This window comes from Aspergillus eucalypticola (assembly GCF_003184535.1).
Source record: "Aspergillus eucalypticola CBS 122712 chromosome Unknown BO83scaffold_5, whole genome shotgun sequence".
Taxonomy (NCBI): Eukaryota; Fungi; Ascomycota; class Eurotiomycetes; order Eurotiales; family Aspergillaceae; genus Aspergillus; species Aspergillus eucalypticola.
The window spans coordinates 314442-334256 of NW_020290279.1; the positions used below are offsets into that span (position 1 = coordinate 314442).

The 19815-nt window shown below is 52.9% G+C and overlaps 8 protein-coding genes across 8 annotated transcripts; 3 read left to right on the top strand and 5 right to left on the bottom strand.

Moving 5' to 3' along the window:
- Positions 1 to 247: 247 nt before the first annotated feature.
- Positions 248 to 2276, bottom strand: BO83DRAFT_375805 (HlyIII-domain-containing protein). The gene is made up of 3 exons (XM_025530553.1): positions 2136 to 2276; positions 1790 to 2019; positions 248 to 1732 (listed from the first exon to the last, which is right to left on the bottom strand). The coding sequence occupies exons 2-3, from the start codon at positions 1967 to 1969 to the stop codon at positions 407 to 409; spliced, it is 1506 nt and encodes a 501-aa protein (XP_025391011.1). The 5' UTR covers positions 1970 to 2019; positions 2136 to 2276; the 3' UTR covers positions 248 to 406.
- Positions 2277 to 2671: 395 nt separating this feature from the next.
- BO83DRAFT_396331 (uncharacterized protein) lies at positions 2672 to 5372 on the top strand (the record flags this gene model as incomplete). The annotated part of the gene is made up of 4 exons (XM_025533127.1): positions 2672 to 3021; positions 3076 to 3331; positions 3661 to 3915; positions 3969 to 5372. 4 exons carry the CDS (start codon positions 2672 to 2674, stop codon positions 5370 to 5372), a joined length of 2265 nt encoding a protein of 754 aa, XP_025391012.1.
- Positions 5373 to 5620: 248 nt separating this feature from the next.
- Positions 5621 to 7018, bottom strand: BO83DRAFT_434931 (uncharacterized protein; the record flags this gene model as incomplete). Its single annotated transcript, XM_025535848.1, has 1 exon — positions 5621 to 7018. The coding sequence occupies exon 1, from the start codon at positions 6875 to 6877 to the stop codon at positions 5621 to 5623; it is 1257 nt and encodes a 418-aa protein (XP_025391013.1). The 5' UTR covers positions 6878 to 7018.
- Positions 7019 to 7515: 497 nt separating this feature from the next.
- On the top strand, positions 7516 to 8750 carry sod4 (mitochondrial 37S ribosomal protein mS42). The gene is made up of 4 exons (XM_025528289.1): positions 7516 to 7613; positions 7677 to 7857; positions 7930 to 8054; positions 8111 to 8750. Exons 1-4 carry the CDS (start codon positions 7554 to 7556, stop codon positions 8633 to 8635), a joined length of 891 nt encoding a protein of 296 aa, XP_025391014.1. The 5' UTR covers positions 7516 to 7553; the 3' UTR covers positions 8636 to 8750.
- BO83DRAFT_197241 (ubiquinone-binding COQ10-like protein) lies at positions 8734 to 9702 on the bottom strand. Its single transcript, XM_025526610.1, has one exon. It carries the CDS (start codon positions 9578 to 9580, stop codon positions 8831 to 8833), a length of 750 nt encoding a protein of 249 aa, XP_025391015.1. The 5' UTR covers positions 9581 to 9702; the 3' UTR covers positions 8734 to 8830.
- Positions 9703 to 9777: 75 nt separating this feature from the next.
- On the bottom strand, positions 9778 to 13954 carry BO83DRAFT_406042 (putative C6 transcription factor; the record flags this gene model as incomplete). Its single annotated transcript, XM_025533858.1, has 8 exons — positions 13295 to 13954; positions 12771 to 13238; positions 11746 to 12157; positions 11471 to 11690; positions 11388 to 11419; positions 10091 to 11333; positions 9912 to 10045; positions 9778 to 9864 (listed from the first exon to the last, which is right to left on the bottom strand). Exons 1-8 carry the CDS (start codon positions 13903 to 13905, stop codon positions 9778 to 9780), a joined length of 3207 nt encoding a protein of 1068 aa, XP_025391016.1. The 5' UTR covers positions 13906 to 13954.
- A 925-nt stretch (positions 13955 to 14879) lies between these two features.
- On the bottom strand, positions 14880 to 15769 carry BO83DRAFT_414806 (uncharacterized protein; the record flags this gene model as incomplete). The annotated part of the gene is made up of 2 exons (XM_025534591.1): positions 14880 to 15226; positions 15288 to 15769. The coding sequence occupies 2 exons, from the start codon at positions 15767 to 15769 to the stop codon at positions 14998 to 15000; spliced, it is 711 nt and encodes a 236-aa protein (XP_025391017.1). The 3' UTR covers positions 14880 to 14997.
- A 580-nt stretch (positions 15770 to 16349) lies between these two features.
- On the top strand, positions 16350 to 19738 carry BO83DRAFT_459556 (ankyrin; the record flags this gene model as incomplete). Its single annotated transcript, XM_025537178.1, has 5 exons — positions 16350 to 16468; positions 16527 to 16658; positions 16829 to 16944; positions 17160 to 18101; positions 18138 to 19738. 5 exons carry the CDS (start codon positions 16350 to 16352, stop codon positions 19736 to 19738), a joined length of 2910 nt encoding a protein of 969 aa, XP_025391018.1.
- Between the last annotated feature and the right edge of the window lie 77 nt (positions 19739 to 19815).

Sequence of the window (19815 nt, forward strand, 5' to 3'; positions counted from 1 at the left end):
TGAACCAACTGTCATCCACAATTATCTCTTAGTCGTCTTCCTCCAGACCCATCGTGTCAGTTCATCCCATCCAATCCCGTCGCCGCATATGTAATGCATGGGCCCCTTCTCCCGTGGTTGACTTGCTCGTTTTGCAACGCCGTCATCCAAACTATTTACGATAGATTAGACGGGCACTTACTAATTGGTGAGGGTTCGAGGGGGTCAATAGTAGTTGCTAACAGAGAGAATTGTTGGCAATGTTGTGGAAAATATTGACAGTATAGGAAAGAATCTATGTCCGCTATCTCTCTCTCTCCCCAAATGTATGTACAAGAATGAGACATCCACAATACAACCTCCATCTACAGAGTACTTCTATGTCTATACACCCATCTACACCCCTTTTACTACCCATCTAACCCCCCTACTTGGCCAGGTTCGGGCACTCGCCCTGCGCCCGTTGGAATGCTCCCGCGAACAGATCCTGCATGGCGCAGTAGTGGAACAGAATCCCTCCCAGGACAGCCAAGTGCCAGATGTTGTGACTGCCACCGACATAATCGAACAATCCTGGCCGCCACCGCTCCGGCACCTGCGACGCATACACACATGCTCCCACGAAGTACACCATGATGCTCTTCACCACGGGTGCGTAGAAATACAAGCACCAGGCGAGTCCACGCGTGTACGTCAGCTGGGCCAACGGCGCGAATCCCGTCAGCGCTAGCGATACGTAAAAGGCCACGCGCGCCCATGCCATATCCGCCCGGTTAAAGGTCGGGTGCCACGGCAGGATCACTCCTCCAATGCCCAGCGACATGGTCAGCAGAATATAAGTCCACCGTGAGACCGGCTCGCAGTAGAAAGCCGTGTACTCGGTCGTCACGATCGAAGCTGCCACCAGCATCGAGATACCTGTGTAATCCACACAGGCAAATCGCTCCATCAGCGTCTGACTGGCGATGCTGTTCATCGTGTGCCACAGTGTGCTGCAGACAAGGCACTTGCACGCCGCGAAGAAGAAGACGGCCGCCACGAGAATATCGGTCCGTGAGCTGAGGTGGAAATTGGGATTCAGCGGGTAGAAGTAAAAGGCCACCGACAGGACGATGAAAAGCCCAATCAAATGGGACCAGATGTTGAACGTCTCGTTGGAAGGGGTGAACACCGAGGTCAAGCATTCCACCTTAGAGTGTGTGAACCGATAACCCTGCAGGATATGCGGGTTCACCCGCCACGGGTGCGGGAGATCCGCATACGTGATCAACCGTTGCTCCTGGGCCAGCAGGATAGCTCGGTCGATGCTCTCCCGCAATGCGTCTTTCGCCCGTCGTGCCCGTTCCATACCCTCGTCAACCACCTCACGGGCGTGCACCAGCTTCGAGTCCATCGCCTTCCAGCCATCATCTAGAGTGCCGTAGAGCCCCCGGTCGCGGACCGCGTGGGCGCGGGACTCCAGCTCGACCAGAAACGACTCCATCAGTCGGACTCCCACCTGGGCTTTCTGTTCGAGTGTCTCCTTTGTTGCGAGGGCATCCATGTAGCGGTCCTCCAGCGTCTCAACCAAAATCTTGGCCCGCTTTTTCCCACCACCCATCAGCTCCCCGGAGGCATGGGAGCAGGAATCTCGCACGGCTTCCAAGGTGGCGTATCCACGGCGGAGACTGGCGTCGATCTGATCCATGTGGGACTTGCGGTATTGTTCGAGCCAGTGGAGGCGTCGTTCGAGTTCGGCCAGGAAGAGCTCCACCTACGGAGAGGTCAGTCAGGGACAGTATGGATGGTGGGAGCCAAGGGTACAGCGTACCCGTAGGAAAACAGCATCCGCATCGTAGTCGCAGGACAACTTGCGAGCCGTATGAAAGGAGTGTCTGCGGCGGCGATCTCTCAGGAGGCCGGTGTCTTCTTCTCCGGGGGTGGCATAGGCGGAGGCCACCGCGGCCTCCGGATAGGACTCAATGGTGACAGATTGAGATGAGCAGGCCATGGTGTACAGTGACAGATAAAACCACAGCGTAGAAGTCAATTCCACATATCCTGGAGAGGGTGTAAGAGTTAGTGGTGGTTGGGCAGACAGCGAAAGGATGTTGTTTGGGTGGGGAAGATTCGGGAGAACCGGGAGAGGCGGAGAAAACGAGTACCAAAATACGTACAAGAAGAGTAAACTAATAAATATGCAAGGAGAGGAGAGGATGGAGAAATTAAGGAGAGACGAAAGAGAGGAGAGGGGCAATCCAACAGCAGCCAGTACAGTTAGATAGGGCGAGGTTGAAAGGAGAAGTCAGAAAGAGGAGAAGGAGAAGAACTAAAGAAAGAGGAGAGAGAGGAGAGAGAGAGAGAATCCAATGAAGTGGGGAGGATCCAAAAGATTAGCTCCGGCTGCTTCGTCTCCGAATCATCGACCACTCACTGAACTGGCGCTTGAAACGGCCTTTTTCATTTCCGCCCGGTCTTTCAACTTCATCGAGTCTACGCGCCATTCTTCTCTTATCCCAACCTTTCAGTGGCTACTGTCTTAAACCCTACCTTATCGTTCAGCCCATCAGCGACCGCAGCTGCTCCACGTTGGCGTTGATTTCCTTGCCACCAGCCACCTCCGAACCAACAAACAGTCTACTCTTTTCCACTAAATCATCCTTCTATCGTCTCCGCCTTTCCGTCGGATTTATCCATCCTGTGACAACCCGCCATGGCCATCCGGGATATCGTCGCCAATCCCTCGCTGTTGCCCGTGCTCGGGCTCAGCGCCGAGACTCGCGATCAATGCATGAAACTGTTGGCCGTACTCGACCCCACGGCTGATCTGTCCGATGACCCCCAAGAGCGTGCTCTGGTAGCCTCTCGCGAGCAGAAACAATTGTTTGCTCTTCTGGCTCGTCTGCGGGGGCAGAACCGGGATGCGATCGTGCGGGTGCGCGAGACCAAACAGTCCACTGCAGAGGCCCGCCAGGAGATTGACCGTCTCCATCTTCAGCTTCAGAACTTGTATTATGAACAGCGACATTTGACAGGCGAGATTGCCGCCTGCGAGTCCTACGAGTAGGTGGTCTTTTCAATGACAATATATGGTGGGGGAGATGCTAACCAGGATAGTCACAAATATCGCTCCCTCCCCTTGATCCCTCTCGAAGAGTTTCTGGCTCTGCATCCCGAGCACCAGCAGTCCGATGAACACGAATTGATGATCGCTCGCATCAACCACGAACACGCAGAACGAGAGAAGCTGGAACAGGCACGACAGGAGCTGTTGAAGCGCAAGCAAGCATTGATTGCGGAGAACAACAAGCGCAAGGAGGACTTGGCCAGCTTGGATCAGGATCTGGAGCGGTTTATTGATGTAGGTTACACTGTGTTCCTGTCTGCTGGACTTTATCACTAACGGGTGTAGGCGGCCAAACCGATCCAGAAGTTATTCGAGAAGGAGTATTAGTGGGATTGTCTTGTTGTTTTGGGATGGCGCATTGGTTAGATACCCCAAGTGAATTTGCAGGATAGATAATATGGGATTATTGGTATGCTGTTAGACTGTTTCCTGTGTCTAGGTATAATTATAATCGTACTGGTAGTTAGCAGAATTAAGAGGATCGGCCAACTGGCGGGGCCACTCCGCCTTGGCTGCCGCATCTCAACTCCATCTCCAATCCATCTCCAACTCTCCATCCACCACTCCCTCTCAAGCATGTGGCCATGACGGCCAAGAATGATCCCCAGACGTCTCCCCAGACTGTCTCCGACCACACAATGACAACCACCACCCCCACGCCGCGTCTGCCGCCGCCCGAGAAGCCCGAGGCCATCCGCACCCGCTTCAAGGTCATTGCGGCCTTCTGGGCTGTGATCATCTTCCTGGGCTTTCCCATCTGGTGGAAGACCACCTCGATCTATCGCGCTTCCCTGCCGGTCCCGGACATGATTGATTGGGCTGATGGAAAGGTAATCTCACCTCTCGCTTGCTCATAACCTCGCTAACCAAACACCAACTCCAGACCTGTCGTCCTGTCTTCCCCCTCGAGATCCGCGTCGAGACCCCCTCCCTGCCCGACGTCGACGCTCAGAATCTCCTCCGCTCTACGCAGCATACCCTCGACGACCTCAATGAGTTCTCCGCACACCACCTGCGACTGAAGCTCTCCAACGAAGACCCCGATCAGCCCCCCGCCGCCGACGCCGCGGACACCGCATTGACTGTCCGTCTGCTGCCCCAGGACGACCTCGCCAGCCCTCGAGCAGCTCTCCACCATGATACCACTCAGCTCGACGTCTTCTATCCTCCCAGCCAGATCCCGCCCCCGTCGGCGTCCAACTCGCCTCTATCCACATTCATCGCAGACGAGCTCCAGCTCCTCTTCGCCGAGGAGAAGGCCATCATCGCCCAGGTACTCTCCGACAACAACATCCCCGGCGCACCCACTTCCCCGGACCTCGCAGAGAGCGTCACTCGCCGTCTCCGCCGCTCCATGAAATACGCCGACACCTACCACCTTGCATTCAGTCTCTTCACCCCCGGCGCATCTCCTTCCTCCTGGGACATCCAAGCCGCCGTGCACGACTACATCACTCCAGTCCTCGACGCTTTCTCCCCTATCAGCAACTTCACCGTCGACACCCAAGTCCAGCTCTACGCAACCTCCTCCCCAACCGCACCACCCCCCGAATACGACGAAACCCACTCCGCCTGGACACTCAACAAGGACGACCTCAGCGCCTTCATCAACGCCGCCGAATGGCCCCTCAGCCCCAGCATCGGCCCTGGCCCAACCATCAACTTCATCCTCTACATCCCCTCCCCCTCACAATCCCCCCTCGTCGTCAAAGACAGCCTCGCAACCAGCTGGATCATCCCCCAATGGGGCGGCGTCTTCCTCCTTAACCCCCCTAACCACCCAACCCACCTCACCAAAGAAACCCTCGGTCCCGCCTTCATGACCTTCTCCCACCAACTCCTCACCCTCCTCGGCGCCCCCTCCACCCCTCCGCCTCTCCCTCTCCGTCTCCAAACCCTCACCCGCATCCGCGCGGCCTCTCTCCTCCTCTCCGCCTCCTCAACCATGGGATCCCTCGCTCGTCTCACCGAATCCCTCCCCCAGATCCCTATCCCCGCTACAGTGGCTACCTCCGTCTCTACTACGCTCTCTCATCTTTCTTCCGCATGCGATCATCTCCGTCACGGCCAGTTCCAAGCCGCCCTGGCAAGTGCCCGTGTCGCGGAGGGCGAGGCCGAGCGCAGCTTCTTTGAGAAGAGTATGGTTGGCCAGATGTATTTCCCCGATGAGCATAAGGTGGCGGTGTATTTGCCGCTGCTGGGGCCCGTGGGAGTACCGCTTATTGTGGGGTTGTTGAAGGAGGTGAAGAAGGTAGTGAGTGCTTGGAAGGAGAGGAGGAGGAGGTGAACGTGATTACCCTGGCCTAGTGGGTTTGTTTGGTTTCGTGTATGTATAGTATTTTAGATTATTAAATATATTGCATGGCGTTTATTGCAGAAGTTCAAATCTAGGTAAATAACTAACTATAAGGTATCTCAAAGACTTCTTAAGAACATACCGAATACAATGTACCACCTCATTACTTTATCAATTCACATAAATCACATAAATACGACGCATCTCGAATCATGTAAAAAAAGAAACAAAGTATTATATCACTTCTCCATATCATCAAATGTCCCCTCCGTCCTTATATGCGTTGGATATGGTTCCGGTTTCAAGACACCCGTTGTAGCAAACACCCCCGGCGGGGTATATACCCTAATGCTCTCCGTACGGGCCAATGTCTTCTTCGACGGCGTCCGACCAGGCTGCAACGGCGTCACGGAGATAGGTAACGGGGGAACAGGTACCGGTACACGAGCGTGCATCGCTCCTCCGCCGTGTTCTGGGACGAGGGTCTTTGCAGGATTGGCCTTCGGTAGGGGAGGAGCATTGTTGGGGTTGAAGAGACTCCGGACTCGGGTCCCGGTGCGTTGGATGCGTGAGCGAGCGCCCTCGGAGTATCGCTTTGTGTTGCGGTTACGGCGGAGGAGGAAGTCTGTTCGGTAGGAGGTTTCGTCGGAGGGTATTGGGGAGGAGATGCCGATGAGTGTGCCTTTTGAGGAGCGGCGGGTAAATTGGGCTACTTTGGCTGAGGGGGGTTGGTGTTTCTGCTGGTGTTTGCGGTAGAGGAAGAGGGCTAGAAGGGCTAGGACGGCGCCGAAGATGGCCCCGGGGAAGAAGCCTGCTATGATGGCGTTGGTGGGGTAGGATGGGCAGGAGGCTTTGGAGGATAGTGCGGCTGCTGAGGAGGTGCCGTTGGTGCTGCTGCTGTTGTCGTCAGAGATGGCGGTCTTGGAGGAGCCAGTCGTGACGGGGACGATGGTGGGATTGGAGGCATCGCTTGTAGAGGCGGAGGTTGTGAAGGAAGTGATGGTGCCTGTGGAGGATGTGGTCCCTGTCGTGGATGTTGTGGATGACTGGCTGGCGCTGAGGGTGGATGCACTGGATGTGTTCATGGCACATAGCGAGTCTCCTGTACAGGTGTAGCCAAATGGACAGCATTTGTCACCACATTTGGGAAGGGAGTCATCCAGCCGAGTCGTCTTGACAGAGTTCTTGGGATGTGCTGTGGCGTTCTGGAGCTGTACATCGCAAGTAATGGTTTCGATGTAGTCACAGCTCTGTCCACTTGGGCAGCAGATGGCAGAGCTGGAGTCGTCCAGGCTGATGCATGTTGACGAGCTGGAGCAGCAAAAATCATCCGGCAACTTGCTGTCTGCACACTTGTTATAGTTGCTTGGACATGAGTCAGAGCTTCGTAGCAGTAAGCCAAAGGCCTGCGTTGGCGATACCGTCGAAGCGATGAGGGCGAGGAGCAGTATCATGGAGGGCCGTCTCATGAGGGAACAAAGCTGTGGCCTTGTCATTGCGATCTGACTCTAATCCAGTAAAATAGATAGATGAGAAGAAGAAATATCAAATATAGGCTTGCGTAGACTTTGGCTAAGCGAGGAACGCTGTCTATGAAAGAAAGTATGAGACAAGAACTTTGCAACAGTGTCAATGAGTGAAAGAAAGGATGAAAGAACAATAAGGGACTAACAAAGGCATTTGCCTTCGAACCCCAACGATGACCCAGGAAGCGACCATCCTAATTACCCAGCGCTACCTGCTGCCCGACATTCTGCAGCATCATGATACAAACATCCACAGCTGCAGGCGCCGAGTCTCAGAATAGCACAGCGGATGGGGCGCATGGTTCGAGGGCTAATGAGGGTGGTTGAGATAGGCGCCGGGAGGAGCCACGGGAAGGCGACGATCAACGACAGGCCATGGCATTCCAAACCCGACCAGAGCTCCTGCAGAGCCCGGCGCGTAGAGCAAGTTGAGCGATGAAGAAGCCAGACGAAGAAGATCATGATGGCTGAAATGCTGCCGAAGTAAATCGCAGCATTTTGATTGGCCGAGCTGGCGCCCGCTTACCTAACCGGCGCTAGACCCGAAAGAGGTGAGTTCTGAAGGCCGAACGGGAAATTCTGCGGTGGTCCTGAAATCAACCGCTTGTTGCTCACCATCTTGTCGCCTGTCCAATCCCCCATCATCATGTTGAACCGTCTCTTCCGGCCGCAGTCCGCGCTGCGTGCTGCCTCCGCCTTCTCCCAGGTGAGCTGACCCCATCCCATTGCCCGGGGTGGGCTCATAGCTAACCAACCTGACCTCCGCCAGAAGCCCGTCTCCGCGCTCCCACGCTTTCAGATCCGGAGCCTGCACCGCGTGCCCCAATTAACCAACGACCAGTACTTCAAGAACAATGGCATTCCGGAGCTGCTATCGCCCGAGGCGTTCGACTTCGCCTGGACGCAATACCAGGGTCTGCTCATCGACAAGTTGAACCTGATGACGCAGGGTTAGTTTCCTTGCAGTACAGCTCAAACTCCGCTGGTATAAAACTGACACCATCTTCCTTCCACTGCAACAGACACCGTCGACGCCGACGCAAAGCCCGGAGAACTGCTGGTCAAGTACTCCCGCCGACCGGAGATGGCGTCCGTGTTCAACTATGCCTCGATGGCTCACAACAACCACTTCTTCTTCAACTGCCTGGTGAGTGTACCAAGGTCCAGTCGTGACAATCCCAGCTTCTAACACACCTGTGCTAGTCCCCCCAACAAACCCAGATCCCCGAAAAGTTCGCCAAAGACATCGTCGACACCTGCTCCTCGATCGAATCCCTGAAACTCGATTTCCTGGCCACCGCCAACGCCATGTTCGGCCCCGGTTTCGTCTGGCTGGCCAAGAACCTGGAGCGGGAGGGTCTGATGCACATCTTCTGCACGTATAATGCTGGCTCGCCCTACCCGGCGGCTCATGCACGGAGGCAACCGGTCGATATGGCGACACACTCGCCGGACGCACCGCTGGGCAACCAGTACGCTGGCGCGATGGGTGCGCACGCGGCTAACCAGAAGAACATGGCGCCGGGTGCTCTGGACGTCCAGCCTATCCTGTGTGTGAACACATGGGAGCATGTGTGGATGATGGACTATGGCATTGGCGGTAAGGCGGAGTACTTGGAGCGCTGGTGGGATCGGATTAACTGGGAGGTGGTATTCGACAATTACAATGCGGTTGGGCCGGTTAAGGGCAATGCGGCTAATGCTGGACGGAACTTGAGCATGCTGTGATCTATTCTCTCTTCCGGTCATTTCTTTTTTGTTCATGTGATAAACTGTATTATACAATGTGTAGCTTCTATTCCATATTCTATGTATGCACTAATGTGTATCATATCCCTTTCCTTTCCCTCCACAGCAATATTATAATACATCCTGTCCACCTCATGCATCAATAATAGATCCACAAAAGAATGGAAAGAAAGCTCAAGCTCTTCCCAACACATCATAAATCCTCTTTTCAAACGCCTCAACCATAACACCAGCCATCTGTCCCTCCACAGCGCCCATCATAGCAGCATGCAGCTGACTGCGGAACTCGAACCGAATATCCAGCTTCACAACCGTCCCCTTACCCTCACCCTGACTCTGCAACTCCCACCGTGTACTCAAGTACTCGAAGAGCCCCTCATCCTCACCCGGAAATCCCTGTCCGTCTTTCTTGCCCACGCCGTACTTGGCGCCGCTTTGCGCCTCCACGACCCAGTTCTCCGCATCGCAGGTCACCTTGGAGGTGAAGGTTTCGCTGAGGGGCCCGTAGCCGACGGTGAGGAAGGCGCGGGTCGGGTAGTTGGTTGTTGGGTCACGGTGGGTGACGGTGGAGGCGGTAAGGAAGGGGAGGAAGGAGGAGTAGGATTCGACGGAGGAGATGATGTCGAAGAGGGGAGCGGGGGCGTGTGGGAGCGTTCGGGTCGCGGTGAGGTGGCGGGTTTTGGAGGCAGAGTCGGAGTTGGGGAGGAAGGAGGAAAGGAAGGGGCGTTTTTGGATTCTTAATTGGGGAAGTGAGGCGGTCGAAGAGATTGAGGTTCTTGGTCTGGTGGTTCGTAGGTTGTTGGTCTTATTGGTTGAGTGGTGAGAGAGGTGGTTGGAGAAGGTTGGTGTGGAGAGGGAGCGATGCGCTGCTCGTGGGAGGGAGACCCGGTTATAGAGGCTGCGTGGTATCGGTGGTCGCATCATTGTGGATGTGTAGTGTGTAGTGCAATGTGGTGGTGGAATCGGAGTATATCAGTAGTTGGTCTAGGTAGAGGGTAGAATGGTGGTTCAACTTTGGGTGGACTTTTTGTCGGCTTCCGAGCGGATCTCCGCCCCCGAGCTTATCTCGGGTTCTTCCCGGTTGACACTTCCGCTGTGGTCTACTACAATTCCTTCCCTTTCTATATGTTTACAGCTTCTGGTATATTATCCCCCCATAACCCCACATCTATGTTGGCGGCACTTTGCATCTGCTGGTCCCAGAGATTCTACGCCAGTTAGCTAGTTTCAAAATTAGATGCAGCGGCTCACTTACCCAGTCGAGATTGGTTGGCGCATCGAGCATCTCTCCGATCACATCGAGTGACTGATACTCTGGGGTAATTCCCATTGGATCCACTCCAACTGAGTATGGCTGCCCGTTCCAGCTTCCATATGGTGGTGGTTGTGCTGCACTCATTGGCGATGTATCTCGGATTATCCCGTGCCACTTACCGGAAGTCAATTGTTGGCTTTCCTGTTGCTGGAAATTAATTCGCCGCAGCATGATTGTCAGTGCCACATATGCCTTCTGTGCATCTACCGACCGTCTACGCTGCTGCTCAAAGATCCGATGTGACGTTTTAATGGTCGCTAGCAGTTCCTCCCGGCTCCGGGTAACTGCCGCTACGTCCTCGTCCGTGCTTCTTGTCGGTGTGCCGGTAGGGTTCTGCGACAGCTCCAGACAGATGATCATCGCGGCAAGCAAATAATCTGCGGTCTGAAGTGAGTTCGGGAATTGTCGGTCGCGGTAAAGAAGTCCACCCGGCTGAGTCTCGTGGTAGATGTCCGCCTGATGACGAAGGATGTCCTTGGAAGCGCTCATGCAAACCCGATGCGAGTAGGCATAGCGGGGATTGGTATGTACCTCGCCCAGGTAGCGCCGGTGCAGCACACAGCGGGCCTTCTGGTACAAGATTTCCAGTGTGTATCGTCTCAGAATCAGGTATGATGGATCCACGAAGCACTGGTCAAGAGGGCGTATCTTGAATGCAGTGGGCACAAGGTCCCGAGCTTCCTCCAGTTGTCGGTCCAAGGCCAGTATTTCATCATATGTCATAGGATCGCGCGAGTACGCTAAATCCGAGATCTTCCCAAATACGGCCATAACTCGTGACTTTCCGCGGATATATGCAGTTGTACTGAGTTGGGTCTCGGGTCGGGATGGCGGCAGTTCGACGGTAGACTCCCCGAATTCCTCATCAGAGATGTTACGCGGTAGCTCCACGTCCTGCTGCCAGTCCTGTATACCCCGCGGGACCCCAACCTGAAACGAGATCAAAACATCCAGTTGACGCATGATAGCCCAGACCCGACGCCTCATCTCGCCTTCGTATGGTGAGATATTTGGAAAGTGTTGCGGATCCCGGTGGTACCCTGACCGCATAGCAAGCCGAATTGCCATGTTCAGCAGGAAAGATACTCCGACTTGGGCATCTTCGCTGCGAAAGAATTCGCACATTGTGTAGAAGAACAGAGCCTCCACTTTGAAACGCCCCGGGACGGTGTAGTTTGACTGAACTAGACACTGCGCGGTCAATTGCCTGAGGCGCTGAACGGCTTCATCCGCTTCCCCAAGTTCTGCCGGTAGCGGCTCCCCGGTGCGCATATACACGGACATTGTTATTGTGAGAACCGCATACAGCAGTGCCAGCCAAGAAATGGGAACCTCCTTTGGTCTCTGCCAGAATTGATTATACTGCGCACGTCAGCAAGCATCCTTTACATCTCCCACTCAATTGGGTCAGCATACCTGTTTCTGGAAAGTAGGAAAGTGCACCATCACTAATCCCATCAGCATCACCTATTAAGGACCGGTACAATAGCGACGCCTACCTGTCGTCGGCTCATTAAGGCCGACAAACATAGCCACGACGCGATCCACGACCGGCCGAGCCGGCAACCCGTCCAACAGCTCGTCCATGGTCATTTCCTGATGCAGCCCAAGTAATAGCGTTGGCGCATTCGACGGCCTTACCATCTCCTCGTCTTCCCCTTCCTCATCAGACAACCCCAACTCCTCATTCTCCCTTAGATACTCCTTGACTCCACTAATCTGCATGACATCAGCCTCACCCAACTCACCCCACAATCTGAAAGGACGGCCTTACTTCCTCAAGAATCGCACTCCAATGCGCCCCATCAATATACCTCATGCCCGTCTCCCTAACCACCAACCTCCCGGGATCAGGAGGCGGAGTTTCCGAGTCTCCGTCCTGCTCTTGCTGTACCTCCCCAAATGCCAATGACGGTGGCACCGACAATGCCGGCGTAGTCTGACCACCATTTTTAATCACCTGTTGGTGTTCACCCACACTATTCGACCTCTCCTGCTGCTGCTGCTGCTGCGTAAACGACAGAATCAGATTCTCCAGGTGCTGCAACCGATCCTGTACTTGCGTCGGGCTGGTCCGTCCATTACTCGAGGTCTTGCCGCGGGGGCCGCGCCCGATGAAGGTGCAAGTGCCGCCTTCGTTGCGCTTCAGGCAGTTTGTGCAGGGGTGCGTGCGGCAGCACTTTAACCTATTGCATGAATTATTATTATTGGTATGCGTTATATCATAGAGTAATAAGTGTTGATGGTTGAAGGTAGAGGGAGGAATGTGGGATTGGAGGGGTTGCCGCTTGCTTACTTGCGGGCTCGGCAGGCTGTGCATGAGAGTTGCACGCGGGTGCGTTTCTTTTCCATAACCGTTTGATTCCCGTATATGTCGATTAATAGAGTATGTAGTCGGTCTACTATGTACCAAGTATAAGGGGGGATATGTGGAGCGTGGGGTAGTTGTGGTTAATAGTTAGTGAATGTGAAGTTGAGTTCGAGCGTAATTGAAGTGGAATGGAGGCTGCCGCGATGGCGATAAGGATGGGGGTGGAGTCGTTATCTCCGGAGCTAAGCCCGAACCCTACTTTGAGGTGGAGTGGAGCAGACAAGTTATAGTAAATTGCTACATCGGTATTTACCGAAGACAGCAGTAGTATTATACAGTAGATGATTGCTATATTTTTATTCTAGGGTATGTCACTGGTATCCTCATGTAACATCATCTGCACATGGCTATAGTAATCACAGTATACCCCTGTCCCCGGTCAAACAGACAGAATATCTACATAACTACGACAACTCTACTATATCTACTGAATCTCCGCCTTCATAGCCACCACCTCCCCCGGCGCAACAATCTGCACCCTCCCAACTCCATCCCCTCCATCCTCCAACACAATCCGATACTCCTCCTCCGCATACAGCGGACTTGTCGCCCTATACGAGATCTTCTCCGGAAGAACCAACTCGCCACCTTCATTGTTCCTCGTATCGCGCCACAAATCCAGAATCGAAATGAGGTTCAACGGCCCATGCACAACAATATCCTTATGACCCTCGACATCTCTCGCCCACGGCGTCGAATAGTGGATCTTGTGCGGGTTGAACGTCAACGCGGAGAATCGGAACAATGTCACTGCCGTTTGGCGCAGCGTGCGCGTATGCACATTGTCACTCGTCTCCGTAGACGAACTAGCCGGGCCGTTGAACACCTTCGTCGCTGGAGGCGTAGATGAGGACGTAGGCGATGGCGAGGTAAGAGCTTTGCGGAAGACCCAGTTCCTGTATACATCCTTATCAGCACCATCTCCAACCTCACAAAGACAATTTCCACTCACCTCCTATCCAGAACCGCCACCCCATCCTCATTCCGAAACTCCTTCTCGACCCCTACAACAATCATCTCCTCCCCGGTCTTCCTCACAACCTTCGGCTCCGCACTCAGCACCCTCGTCGACTCCTGCACCTCCTGCCCCACCCTCAGGTAATTCGGCTTCCCATCTCTCCCCCTCGGCCAATGCACCTCCCCGCCAGCCCACATGCGGCGCGTGAACGGCGACGCAGGGTTATACGAGGTGTCTGTGCCGTCCGCGCCGAGCTCATTTTCCAGGAATGCGGGGGTGAAGTACACGAGGTGGTAGCCGGCGGGTAAGGGCGTGCCGGTGGGAAGGGAGGTCGGGGTGTTGGATAGGGATGGAGAGTTGGGGAATAGAGAGGGTCGGTTGAGTGTTAGGGATAGGAGTTGGAGTTGGTTTGCGTCGAGGGTTTGAGTGCGGGTTTGTGGGCCAAGGGATTGGAAGCGCGTGAGGAAGGATGTTGCGATGGTGGATGCGGATGCGGAGGTGCGGAGGGCTGGGCGGTTGGAGAATGTGCGGGTGAGTTGCGGAGGGAGGGATTGCGGGCGGAGGAGGGGTCGTGTGGAATAGCGGGCTAGGAAGGGGAAGGACATCGTGGTTAGGTTTTATTGTGATTGGGAGTGTATGATGATTTGGATTGATTGATTGATCGTGGTGAAAGTGAGAGGGGAGCTTGACAGGGCGTTGTCTCGGAAGTGCTGGGGTTTTGTACCTCGGGTCGCTGGGGGTTTCCGAGACCGGGATCGAGAGGCTATGTTCCGAGTAGCCTTTATGGCTCCGCCATTTAGCCGCCGCATTCTCTCGGTCTGCGAGAGATGACACCGAACTTTATTATGGAAATTATGGTATGGTAGCACAGGCCTCGGCAGATCTCAAAGATGCTTAAGGTGCAATTTGGTACTGAATGAATAGAATAGAAATTTCGTTAGGAAAGAGTTCTGCTACACCCGGTCATGCATGGGACATTCTCTCAAAAGGTCCACACGACAAAGTATTGGAAGAAAATATAGGCCAGTGATGCCCGAAAGCTATGGATCGGGATCCGAAGATAAGCAGTATTTAGTTTACCTCGGTGGCGACAACAGTTAAGAAAGAGGGGAATCAATGACCTACGGTAGTGATTAGTCAAAAATCCACACTATGCCGCTGATATAATCATGTATTAGATACATCGCGAAGGGGTTGCGTAGGGATAATTCCAAGATTTTCCGTAAATTTTACTACCTAGACCACTTGATAGGTGTCCAACGTGGCTGTCCGATGATTTTTGCCAAGTTTGGACTGCCAATACAGTTGCCTAGTGTCACGCTGAATGCTCGCCGAACGGGTATGTTGACATGGGTACCCCACTTTTTGTTTCTTCGTTTTTCTCCATAATACTTGGTACGGTAAATTTGTTGAATACTAAATAGTATATATGAAAGACCTATAAGTCCCTTGGATACTGTTCATCAAGATTGCGCCGATGATACAAAATCGAATTCTTTTTCATTATATTGTTCTCTTCAAAATGGATATATATCAGATAGTAAGGAAAACATGAAATGAGAAAGCAGCTAATAAGGTCCCGAAAAGGTATATATATAGATAGTACGGAGTAAAAATCAAAGAAGAAGAAGCAATAAGTGAAGAGAAGAACAATACAGGAAATACCAACATGAAACACGAATAATGTACAGAGAGTCTCAGACCAAGCAACAATGACGGCGTCTCCGGTGGTAGCGGAGGTGATCCTTCCTACCAAAAGATTGGCCACAAACTAAACAGGAATACGCATCGGGGGAGATATGGATTGATTTAAGATGGCGGACAAGGTCCCCTTCAGTGCTGAAACGTGTGGAGCTGGAACAGCCTTCCCATTTGCATTCGAATGTTGGCGGGCTACGAGCCCTAGATGGGGCACGAGGGATTCTACTGCAAAAAGATTATATCGTTAAATGTGCCATGTTGATGGTAGATGAAGCGGGCCGCATACCTTCCCGGAGCTGGGTGTAGCTGGTGGCTCATGGCGCTATTGGGGGCATGCCAGGCTGGGTTCGTATCTGCATTGGTATCCTTCCAGTCTCCTGGTAGTGGCAGGGGCTGACCACTAGTAATACGAGTGGAAGCATACAACAAATCAAGTGACTCGGCAGGGATTTCATCATAGGCAAAAGGCGCTTGGGCAGTCTGCGCCACACCGCCTTGTGGTGGGATGTTTCTTTCACTTGAAAGACCCCCCGTCGGATTGACTGTCCATACATGAGGTTCAATACTACAGGGAGGACCAGCAATCGAGGTAAAGGCCCCATAGGGGTGATTTGCAAACATAGAGTAGTCTGCTGGCTGGGGCACTGGAGCGGCTGATGACTGGGGAAAGAGGAATTGACCGATGGGGAGGCGGTCTGGATGAGTACCAGCAGTAGTACTAGTGGTATCCTCTTGGGGCCCTGGGAAAGAACTGGTCGACCACTCCATGATGAATTCGGATGGGTAATGGTAATGGTGAAAGAGATGATTCAGGTCTCAATGAGTGCTTTGATGATTTGGAATTGGGCAGAGGTCATTAGAAAAGGTGCCCTTTTATATCCTAGAAAGGGGCCTTCGTGCTGTGTTTTTGTATAGATGGAGCGACGAATCTTGAAGTTATCATCCGGGATCTTAGTGACGGCCCACGGTCTATCAGCCCAAGATTTTGGACGGAACCAGACCAGTCACTGGGTGAAAACCCCACCGCAAAACGCCAAACATGGCGCAGCGCTCCGCTGACGTCGATTCTATTCGTGCAGCCCCCTGGCAGGGCTAAAGAAGGTGCATCGAGATTCTGGAACCGCCAATAGATGGAAGGAGACTGGCAGGGTATGGTACCTCCCCGCCCACGCCTTGATTCGTCAGGCTTACTGCTCTAGCGGGTCTTCGTGTCTTGGTCCCTTTTTGTTGACCTCATCATCCCCCATAATAACCCCATTTATTCCCCTATAATAAGTACCAGGCTGACTCCCACCGGAAAGAACGCTTTTCCTTCTACCACTCAGGCACAAGACCACAACATCCAAGCATGGCTGACACCATCTGGGAGTCCTACCGGCCCAAACTGGAGCGTCTCTATATCCATGAAGGCCAGAAATTAAACGAAGTCATGGAGTATATGCGAACTAAGTACGGGTTCGATGAAAGGTCAGTGCATTCTTACCCTGCCGCACCTACAGACACAGAGAATCTCATATCAAAATAGGAAGTCACAGTACGGAAAGTACTTCAAGAGATGGGGCCTGCGAGAAAATCTTTCTCTGACCCCAGCGGAGGGCAAGTTCATCGGGCGGCGAATCGACAAGAGAAAGAGGGAACACCAGAAAGAGAGCGAAGTGTATGTCGACGGGGTTAAATTTCCCCCCAGCAAGCTGAAAAAGTCTCGATACAACAGAACCTTTGTTTCGACGGTGGATAACCTTCCAAACGGTCTGTTCAGCGTGTCCCCATATCATCCTGCTCACATGAATCCCAGGCAGCTAATACAGTCTTAGCTCCTTCTCCCAGCACTCCAGAAGGAATTGTTATCTGTACTCCTGCAACGCCAAGTATGCGGCTCATTTGGAATCACTCTCTTCCATGGTTGCAATTTGCCAAGCTGCTCGAGCCTCGACGAGACGATAGTATGTTCATGGGACTATCCTCCCCTCTTCTGCAAAGCTGACCTGAACGGTTGTATAGATCTGTCGTCGCTACCGTCCGCCCTCCCTGTGACATCGCCACAATCCCCTGGTGCTTTGACAAACAACATCAACCGAGACTTGATGCAACGACTAGGCTCGATATCCTTGGAAGACGCTGTCCCACCCACCCAATATCAATAGCCTTTCCCGTATAGTGACTGGACTTAGTATTCTGATGCCAGAAGAGTTCAATGGCCAGCATCGTACCCACGCCACAAGGTTATGCAACACCCCACGAACGACAACAGAGAGTCTTAACTTGGAACTATTCTTGTTGTCTAACAACTTCATCTCCCACGGTCCAACTGGCAAATCCAAAAGAACTATGGCTGGCCGTGACCGGAATGTGATGAAATTGTTCCATGCGTCTGGCTGGAAGAATAAGAAGCACATTGAGATCTTGTTATCAACTCGGGAGCCCACCGCAGAGGCCATAGCAGAGAGACTATTCGCCAGTGCACTGCGACACTTGGATCTGGACACTGTGAAAATGATGTTGGAGGCTGGAATGGACCCGGATAGTCGGGTCGACACATCTCACGATGGGCCTCTTACATGCTTACAATTTGCTGCTCAGATGGAAAGTGGTGATCGTGGCATTGAGGCCGTCGAACTCTTTCTGTCTCACAGGGCCAATATCAACCTATCTTACAACGACTGTCCTCCGCTTTATTATGCACTCCAATGCAAGAATTCTGAGACAACCAGACTATTACTGTCCCATAATGCAATTGCCACTCCATCCTGTCTCGCAACTGCCGCAGAAATGGCCGATTTGAGCCTCTTTAGCGAGATACTAGATCGAGTTACCGACGTGGATGCACGATGCGGATGGCAGGATCCTAGTCCCTTGGCGCGGGCAGTGGCGTGTGACAATCTTACGACGGTCAACCTCCTTCTTTCTAGAGGGGCAGATATAAATGCACTGTTGAGTATTGATTTTGACCAAGACTTTGGTGTGACCACAGTCCTAGGGCTTGCAGTCCGAAGAAAGAATCTGCAGGTTATTCAGACAATGCTCCAGTCTTGTGTCTACGTCGATCCCAGACTAGATGGGCTGCCTTATGTTTCACCTCTTACCCTGGCTATTGAGGTTGGTGATATAAAAATAGCCCGATTGTGACTCCAAGCAGGTGTTGACATTCAACCTGCACCTGAGGGCTGGGGCCTATCACTCATTGAGCGTGCTATCAAGAGAAAAGACGTGGAGATGAGCAGATTCCTGATACAGTGTGGCGCTCAGACACACATGCACTATTCAGATAAACAGCAGAATTCTTCAGCTCTCCTCCTTGCCATCCAGAACGGTCATAGCGGCGTTGTTGATATGCTAGTCCAAGCAGGTGCACCGTTGAATGAAGTCTACAGTGATGCGCCCGGAACAGTGCTTGCGGCAGCCATTGAAAAGGGAGATCCAACGCTTATTCGCATGTTGGAGTTCGCCGGGGCTACATTAATTGGGCCAAAGCTCCGAGGAATCGGAAACGTGGAACTCGCAATGTATCTACAAGAAAGGGGTATACTGAAAGACATCCTCGAAGTATGTGGAGGAAAAATTTTGGCCCGTACAATTTACATTGAAAAGCTTGAATTGGCGCAGTGGCTACTTGCTTATCGGATTAATGTCGACGGACATCCCACTATGCTTGATCTTTTTGGATGTCCAGAAACGCCGTTGCAAGCCGCAATCCAAGCAAAATCCCTTTCCTTCGTGGAGATCATCATGGCACGTGGCGCCAAAGTGACCGACTGTGACCTTGCTGCAGCGGTGTACCTTGGTGCCATTGATCTGCTGGGTCACCTTCTGACCGGTTTCCTTGGGAGAGCTCCCACCGCGATCGGATTGGCGATTGCAACGGGCAAAAAAGAAGCTATGGAATTCTTACTCGATGTAGGTATCGAACCAACAGGGATACCGCAACAATACCGCCAGGGATGGTACGAAGGAGTGGATTTCACGCCCGAGGACCCGCAATCAGTCCTCGAATTAGCGGCACAACTGGATGACAGATCAACTCTTCAGACTCTTCTCCAATCTTGGGTCTGGGACAATCAGATTATCGGCCGTGCATTGACAATGGCCGTTATCTGGCAACGCACTGGGCTAATTGATGATATCCTGGAGCAGGTGGTGGACATGAATCAAGAGATTAAGCTTTACTTATCCGGCGCGCTGAATGAGAATGATGACGAAATACTAGAATGGTGTGAGATTCTCACTCCTCTACAGGCTGCGGTCAAGAACCAGCTGGTGTCCATAGTTCAACGGTTAGTCAAAAACCCGCAAACCAATATTAACTACCTAGGGGAGGGCACGGGTCGACGCACGGCGCTACAACATGCGGTCAACAACGGAAACATGGACCTGATCAACTTCCTTCTTGACCACGGAGCCAATGTCAACAGTGCACCATCAGAGGATGGCGGAGCCACCGCGTTGCAGATTGCTGCCATTCAAGGCTACCTGGGAATTGCTCGCAAGCTCATCGACCTAGACGCAGACGAAAATGCTGCTCCTGCACAATTCAATGGTAGAACAGCTTTGGAGGGAGCGGCAGAGCACGGTCGAATTGACATGCTTCGGCTACTTCTTGACGAAGGAGCATCGCTGGTAGGCAAAGATGGTGAACGGCAATATCGGCGTGCCGTGAAATTGGCTGAAAAAAATGGGCATATGGCGGCCGCGAAGCTCTTGAAATCGTACAAGGATCAAGTGGAAGAAAGCGGTATTTGAATTATGTTGACCAACTATCTACTGATGTATTATCTTAATGACTTAGAATGATCGAATTTGTCTGTTTCCATTTTATT

Coding starts and splice junctions, on each gene's coding strand:
- BO83DRAFT_197241 (XM_025526610.1), bottom strand. CDS start 9,580: ATGATGCGACCACCGATACCACGCAGCCTCTATAACCGGGTCTCCCTC.
- BO83DRAFT_375805 (XM_025530553.1), bottom strand. CDS start 1,969: ATGGCCTGCTCATCTCAATCTGTCACCATTGAGTCCTATCCGGAGGCC. Junction 1,733..1,789: donor CGGATGCTGTTTTCCTACGG/GTACGCTGTACC, acceptor ACCTCTCCGTAG/GTGGAGCTCTTCCTGGCCGA.
- sod4 (XM_025528289.1), top strand. CDS start 7,554: ATGTTGAACCGTCTCTTCCGGCCGCAGTCCGCGCTGCGTGCTGCCTCC. Junction 7,614..7,676: donor CTGCCTCCGCCTTCTCCCAG/GTGAGCTGACCC, acceptor GACCTCCGCCAG/AAGCCCGTCTCCGCGCTCCC. Junction 8,055..8,110: donor ACTTCTTCTTCAACTGCCTG/GTGAGTGTACCA, acceptor CACCTGTGCTAG/TCCCCCCAACAAACCCAGAT.